The sequence below is a fragment of the Mytilus galloprovincialis genome, chromosome 2 (genome assembly GCF_965363235.1).
Source record: "Mytilus galloprovincialis chromosome 2, xbMytGall1.hap1.1, whole genome shotgun sequence".
NCBI lineage: Eukaryota > Metazoa > Mollusca > Bivalvia > Mytilida > Mytilidae > Mytilus > Mytilus galloprovincialis.
The window spans coordinates 49,354,265-49,362,702 of NC_134839.1; the positions used below are offsets into that span (position 1 = coordinate 49,354,265).

At 31.8% G+C, this 8,438-nt stretch overlaps 1 protein-coding gene across 1 annotated transcript; it reads left to right on the forward strand.

Annotated features, from left to right (window-relative positions):
- The first annotated feature begins 703 nt into the window (after positions 1 to 703).
- On the forward strand, positions 704 to 7,989 carry LOC143063755 (uncharacterized). The gene is made up of 2 exons (XM_076236118.1): positions 704 to 759; positions 5,552 to 7,989. Exon 2 carries the CDS (start codon positions 5,554 to 5,556, stop codon positions 7,258 to 7,260), a length of 1,707 nt encoding a protein of 568 aa, XP_076092233.1. The 5' UTR covers positions 704 to 759; positions 5,552 to 5,553; the 3' UTR covers positions 7,261 to 7,989.
- Positions 7,990 to 8,438: the final 449 nt, after the last annotated feature.

Here is an 8,438-nt window from a genome sequence, read left to right on the forward strand (position 1 = left end):
AACATGCATGCATGTGATTTTTGAATATTTAAATTTATGTCATTTATGTAATTATACATGTGTGCTTCAATAATATACTGTATACCTAATGCTAACAGTTGTATATAAATTAATGGAAACCATGCACAAATGATTCAAACGTTTCGATACTGTTCATATTTGTACTTTTGTACCAGTTTCTTTTTCCAAATCTAAGGTTTCATAAATAATGTATAATAATGAAATGCTATCAATGATGAGAGCATTGATAATGTCGATAAGAAATACTGCTTAAAAAAAAACAATTTAAGAATATTATTTTGCCTACTTGTATGGCATTGTTACATTCTTGTTTCTTTTGTAGACCGAATTGTTATTTTTGAGTCAGCTTGCTATGCAGTATAAATTTTGCTCACTGTGCAATGCCGTATGATGATCTATAGGTGCTAACTTCTACGTCATTTTGTATCTGACGGTCACTTGTATCATTGGCAATCATACTGAATTCCTTATTCTATATTAAATTCAGTACTAATGTAAATTAATATATCTAATATTGCAAAAAGATTTAATCACTGATTTTGTATTTCAATAATAGTTAAAGGTATATAATATTTTGCACACTTGTCAATTGCGTGTATGCTTTGCAAACGACTGACCCTGACAAAATTGATAAATACATATACGGTGTATTTGGTTACAGTGTATATCATTATATTAACCGCCCATTTTAAAGCTAAATTAAATTGTTCTATTATTTATGAACGGTTAACTCGTAAGGTAAGCTTATTTAACATTTTCGATTCGATTTGATTAATTACATTATTTTGATTAAACTCAGTCAGGGAGATTTAGGAGTAGTAACAAACAGGCCTGGGGTAATGGTAATTTGTAATTGTAATGCATTGTAATATTACATTTTTTGGATGTAATGCAAAGTAATTTGTAATGCACATTTTCTGCATTACAATTACATGTAATGTAATGATTACTTAAGTTAAAAATTGATGTAATGCCTCCATTACAGTACATTACTTTTCATTACAAATTGGTAAAATACATAAAATTGAAGAATATTGTATAATAAAAATAAAATATTAACAAAAACAAAAGGAAGTATGGAATAAAATTTTTGTCACAGTTAATTACTGTATTAAATACATTACATCAATCTTTAAAACACACATTAAGGTAATAAACATAAAATGGTAAAAATTATCAAGTCTTGATCTTGGTTTCTGATATTTGTTTAAAATGATATTAGGAATTTTTTGGTGTTTGGTGGTTTGGTGTTCAATGAAAAATCTTATAAAAATTTATCAAACAAAACTATATAGATGAATGGAAAAAATATGAAGATGAAATTTTCATAATTCTATACACACCTTACATGTATTTCAGTGAAAGATTGAATATTTCAAACAACATTTTTAAACCAAACTGTGGTTTGGGTCCTGTCTGTGTTGTTATTTCACCTAATTAATATCAAAATGTTTTTAATGCAATCAAATCTTCTCAACTTATGTTTGTCCTCACAGAGCCCTTGGGCATTTCAAAAGATAATCCTTTAATGACACATTTATTATATTCCTTTGAAATCCCTTAATGATGTCTTAATGATTAAGTGATCAATGTTAGAAACAAAATTATATGACAAAACGGATAGAATCAGTTTATGAGATTGAAAAGTAGCACTTTACTTGAAGTTACTATTTGTTTTCTAAGTTGATCTAATTTGTTGAATCATTTCCTAAAGTCAGAATGTCTAGTCTCATAGGATAGAGAATAGCACCGGACCAATTTTTACTCTGAGCATTTCTGAAATATAATGTCAGAAAATAGCCCCAACAAATTAAATTGAACTTTCAATTTTTCTAAAGATTTAATTCAAGATAAAACAAACGCTGATTAGACTTTATAATTTTGCTACTATATATTGAATAAACCACTTAACTGTACTACCCACGCACTGATATCTCTTCTTAATCTTTTGGATATTATTTATTAGTGTATGTTCGTTAATGAACAGTCAAGAACATACATTAAATATAGTTATCGGACTCTTGGTGTATGTTCGTTGGTGAACAGTCAAGAATATACATTAAATATAGTTATCGGACTCTTGGTGTATGTTCGTTGGTGAACAGTCAAGAACATACATTAAATATAGTTATCGGACTCTTGGTGTATGTTCGTTGGTGAACAGTCAAGAACATACATTAAATATAGTTATCGGACTCTTGGTGTATGTTCGTTGGTGAACAGTCAAGAACATACATTAAATATAGTTATCGGACTCTTGGTGTATGCTCGTTGATGAACAGACAAGAACATACATTAAATATAGTTATCGGACTCTTGGTGTATGCTCGTTGGTGAACAGTCAAGAACATACATTAAATATAGTTATCGGACTCTTGGTGTATGTTCGTTGGTGAACAGTCAAGAACATACATTAAATATAGTTATCGGACTCTTGGTGTATGTTCGTTGGTGAACAGACAAGAACATACATTAAATATAGTTATCGGACTCTTGGTGTATGCTCGTTGATGAACAGACAAGAACATACATTAAATATAGTTATCGAACTCTTGGTGTATGCTCGTTGATGAACAGTCAAGAATATAAATTAGATATAGTTATCGGACTCGGACTTCTTATTAACTAAGTTTTACTGTGCGTATTGTTGTGTGTTTCTTTTTTCTTCTTTGTCTAGAGGTATTAGGGGAGGGTTGATATCTCACAAACATGTTTAACCCCGCTGCATTTTTTTGCGCCTGTCCCAAGTCAGGAGCCTCTGGCCTTTGTTAGTCTTGTATAAATTTCAATTTTAGTTTCTTTTGTATATTGGAGTTTAGTATGACGTCCATTATCACTAAACAAGTACACATTTTTGTTTAGGGGGAAACTGAAGCACTCCTCCGGGTGCTGGATTTTCTCAGTGTATTGAAGACTCATTGATGGTCTTCGGCTGTTTTCCGCTCTTTGATCAGGTTGTTGTCTCTTTGACACATTCTCCATTTCCATTTTTAATTTTATGTTGTATTTCTCGTAGATATAAAATAGAAAAGTAAGTAGGCGTATGTCATTCCTATTATAATAACCTGAAACATATTTCTTCTATTATGAAAATTAGATAAAATCTAACGATAATTAAGTCATAAGGTATTTAAACCTTTGCACAATTATAAATTGCGTGTATTTTTTTTTTCAAATAACCGCCGTTACAAAAACATGAATCGTGTTTTTCAATAACGGCTTATATCATTACATGGTCTTAAATTAACAAAATTCTTTCAAAACATATTTTGTTTTATTAAACATGAATGGTTTATCAGGTACGTAAGCACTGTGATTCTTTATAACTTTATTTGATTTTAATCATAAGCATGATGTTGTTTTTACCTAGATATAATGTCATACTTAGATAAATGAAAAAAATCGATTAGGGTGTCTAAATTATAGAGTACTTTCAACTACCGCGAAGCGATCTTTAGAACTATGTGCACTTTAAAGAAGATCAAGGATTAATGAATAAGCACTTAAATTCGAAAAAAATACAAAACTTACAATGCAAGCCAATGCACGCCAAGAACTCACTTACAATAACTTTTTCGGTTTCCAAGTTTAACTTAATACAATAACGATATCGATCGTTACCGAAATTAAAAAAAATATGAAGCTATTAATTGATAAGATTTATTCATTCTCATTCCGGGAAGGATCATTGTATCATGCAGTGAACAGCGCTCAATTGAAGTATTTTAAGAAATACCAGTATGAATTTGAATTTAAACAAGAATTCTTGACCTAACATATCATATCCCGCAGTATTCTATAACGCTAGATTATCACAGATAAAAATAAACGCTGAAAATCCCAAAAGGACATTCAAAACACATAAGTTTAAGGCAAATTGACCAGACCACGCCTAAAAAAAACCGAAAAGACGCACCAGTTCACAACACACTTTATACAAAATAATAGTTTGAGCAACACGAACCGAATTGGGTGCAACATGGCATATTTGTACATATGCTTAACAAATAATTTCTCCAAAAACGATGGCTATGGCCATTGGTGGCTTCCGGCATTATCTGCTTTTTGGTCGCGATTTTGTTTCTTTGACTTATTCCCCATTTCCATTCTCAATTTTATCAATAATTGGATTCCTTCAATCTTTTATTACTTTATTTAGTTTTTATTAAATTGTTGTGTTTATTTACCTTTTAAAAATTGTCCTGTGTGGTGCCTATTTGCAGGGCCTCTCTTTTTATTTTTATTTTTTCCCATTTCATATTGTCATTGCATTCTCCCATTTTCCCTGTCATAAACATAGTTTATAACAATGTTGCTTTGTCTTGTTGTCTTTGTTTTTTTTAGCCATTGCTTTGTCAGTTTATTTTCGACTTATTAGTTTGATTGTTCCTTTGGTATCTTTCGCCTCACTTTCGATATCAAATCAATATTAAATCTTTTTAAAAACCTCATTAAAGATACCGGACTCTTCGGAAGATTCGGTGAAATATTTCTTGTATGGGAATCACTTTGACAAACTTCAAATTGAGTAATACATTTATTGATAAGTGTAAAAGATACACTCTATTGGTACGAAGGCAGACAATGGCCATGCATATACATTTTAACGTAATGAAATAGAATTGAAATAAAGACATTTATTCGAAAAACGAGTTGTTGGCATGATACGGGTTTTGTTCTTCTCATATATTTTATGATGGTATGATGGTATAATACTAAACCTCTAAAGGGAGGGATTTTGCTTGATATTTATATGATAAAGACGTAATCTTTCAATCAGTTTAATTGAGGTCTGGAGATGGCATGTCAGTACTTACTAGTAGTTAAAATATTTGATAAACTTCACTAAAACAAATACATAAAACCAAACAAGCAGAAGAGCAAAACTATAAAAAGAACATAAGAAGAAAAAGAAAAAGAAAAACAGGGAACTTAATTGACTTCATAAATCTTTGTCATTGACATTGCATTGGAATATCTATATTGAGGTACACAGAAGGTGTTCACAATATTAAGAATATTATTAGCCTCTAATGGTTTTTGCAGCGATAATTATTATACAATTACTGTCTTTTGATGCGGTAAATATGTGGTTTTATTGACTTTTGAAAAACTGATATTCACCGAGACCAACGGCCGAAGTGCAAATCATTTTTCCAAGAGTCAATAAAACCACATATTTACCAAAACAAAAGACAGTAATTGTTTTATTCAATATTCCCAGAGAAATGTATGTAGTAGAAATTATTTACCAAAACCAATTGGAAATCATATTTTTTTTTTACCAAAATCATACACGTAAAAGCACACGACGTTTTGCGCGGTGAATACACTTTTTCCGCAGGTGAATATGTTTATTTATTCAAAATCCAATTCATATAGAAAACATTCCAGAGATGAGCAATGTGGAATAAAACGTTTTATCATAAAGGATTTCCTTTGCTTTTAGGCAATGAAAAAACAGAAAATTTAATAGTCATATAATAACATGAGATTTTGAAAACTCAATGATAGTATTTATACATTTCAGTAATGGCACAATCACCCGAACAAAGCAATCAGTTTATCATGTGTCCAGACCATCCATCGGAGAATGCAAGGTTCTATTGTGAAGATGATCATGTGATGATATGCGATGACTGTATCGTAGGAAGTCACTGTGGGCATAAGCAAATCAAACTCAAGGATTATCTCAGCAACAAAAGGCAACATTTGAAACAGAATGCAAAGAATAGTAGAGACAACAACCTCCCTAACATACAGGATGCATTAGAAAAGGCGCTCAAAGGCAAAACAGATTTTAATAATTCAGTCGATAAACAACTTGAGAAGGTAAAACTTAGACGAGAAATGGCAAAGAAAGCGTTTGACGAATTACAAGATGAGTTGGTCCAAGATTTTGAATCTGCTAGAAATGCTGCGAACGATGAATTTGACAGATTTTCTGCGAGGCAGCGATCTAGAATAAACCTAATCCAAGAAACTATACAAATTGTTGAATCTAGATGTTTAGACATGTTGGATACAGAGGTAGTGTCCTACGATGAAACACTTTCATCAAGTATGACTGATGATCCGTACTTGGACGTACCACCGACAATTCAACCACCAAGATATCAGTGCCAAGATGATTCGGTACAAAAAGGTAAATTGCAAACTATCCTTGGATACATGGAATCAGGAACGTATGCCGAGGTTGCTGCAGTTGATTTTCAGCGTAGACACAATGTGGACCAATACAGAAATGGGGAAACAGAAGAGGAAAACGGAAGTGATTCTTACCCGGTATCAATTGTAGTTGAAGACAAGAGAGATTTTCTGGCTGTTAAAACGTTTAAACGTACTGACAAAGTCTCCCATATTATACCAAAGCAGAGTCTTCAAGCATGGCTTATTCACAGTGATATCGAAGAAGTTGACTGTAGCACGGGAATGGTTAAAACAAAAATAATAAAGACTATAGAAGAGAGACCACAGTGTGCCACCCGTAATAACGCAAACGAGCTTATCATTGGAATGGGAAACAAGAAGTCACTCAAGCAGCTGAAATATAGTGGATCATTCGGATTCAATTTCTTCGCTAGAAATAGAAACTATACCCTTGGAACTTATAAGAACACTGCACCTCTTCAGGCTGTGTGTTTATGTACCTGTAAATCTGCGTCTGTTAACGGCGACATTACCGTATGTCTTATCGAAAAACCAGCCTCTGACCAGAATCCAGTTAAGAACCCAATTATTCGAAGATATGCAAATGACAAAACACAGCTTGAGAGTGATCTTGTTTTATCGGAAGATAAAGTTGACATTGAAGCACCAGCTTATTTGTCCGAAAACACGAAAGGCGATTTATGTATAGTAAGTTGTCCGGAAGGAAAGGCTTCATGGATTACCATAACGGATGAAAGTGGAATCATGAAATTCAAATATCCGGAGACCGATCTGAAGGTTGCAAACCGAATCGATTATGATTTTATAGGTGCAGGATTTCTATCTGATGGAACAATAACCGTGTTAGACAGAATAGGCTTTAGACAGCATCTAATCGACAAAGAAGGCATGTTGCTTCAAATTGACACACACGAGAATCTACCTGCTTGCTTGGCTATTGCTCCTAACGATCATGTCTGGATTGGCTTTGATGATGGACATGTTAAAGTATTTACATACAGAAATGAATATACTGAGGTTTCTATGAAAAGTTTAAAACACGAAAAATCAAAAGAGGAAAGCTGTTAGCAGTGTTTGATTAAAACAGTATTCTAAAATTATAAGAGTCGGATAAAAAATTTTTTTAACCTTTCATCATTTAAATTCTTGAGCGGACGCATAAAAAATAAACACACATTGAAATTGATTTTAGGAATGTCACTCTAAACAAATAATCAGAAAAGAATAAGAGGCAATTGTAACTGACGGCGGTATTATCTTGAACTACTAGTATTTGGAATGGGATTGTGAATTCTATAGAAACATTTTTAACTCCACAGATGCTGTTATATCTATTGTTTTATAAAACATTGGATTCAACCAAACATACCAAAGGTGTCATATGACCATGTGTTTATTATGACTGAACAAAAGTATCATGGTCACATTCGTTTAACATTACTCTTGCACTTCGTACAGCATCATTAATCTGAATTTTTCATTTCACAGGTTGAATCTTACTACAAATATGTTTGATTTTGTTTTTGATTTAAAAGCCCATTGAAATACCATCTGATAGTTATTATTATTAATGCTCTTCAACTTTTTATTTGTTTGGCTTAATAGCTATTTTGACCTGAGCGTCACTGATGAGTCTTATACAGACGAAACACGCGTCTGGCGTATTAAATTATAATCCTGGTACCTTTGACCACTATTATATTGAGTAGTATTAGTTGGAGACATAGAACTTCATGGGAGTATTTAGATTTGAAATGAAATTGATTGTATTGTAAGGCGACGTTATGAATGGCTGCATAATGTAATTATAATAACGCTGTTATGCAAGTATGTAGCCGCCACTTTGCTAGTTAGTTTATAGGATTCAATATGCCGAATCCAAATACAGTTTTACTTGCTTACTTACTTGCTTAATATATTATTTTTTTATTTTTTTTTAATTAAAAAAAAAAATAAAAAATAAAAATGTAGTGTATTCCAATTAAATTTCGTAAATATCATTTTAACATTTTTCGGAAAAAAATTATTAATACTTCTATTTTTGGCATAATACATGTTACCAGCGAAAGCAAATTACTATGGGCTTTCGGAAGTAAATTTACCATGTTATAAAACCCCCATCTGTACAAATTTTTTTTGATTTTTGATTTTTATAACAATTCCAGGTTAAAGATTTGTCTTAGCTTTTTTGGAAATGAAAAAATCGTCTACACCTAGCTACAAATAATTCAATTTTATATATAACC

Coding starts and splice junctions, on each gene's coding strand:
- LOC143063755 (XM_076236118.1), top strand. CDS start 5,554: ATGGCACAATCACCCGAACAAAGCAATCAGTTTATCATGTGTCCAGAC.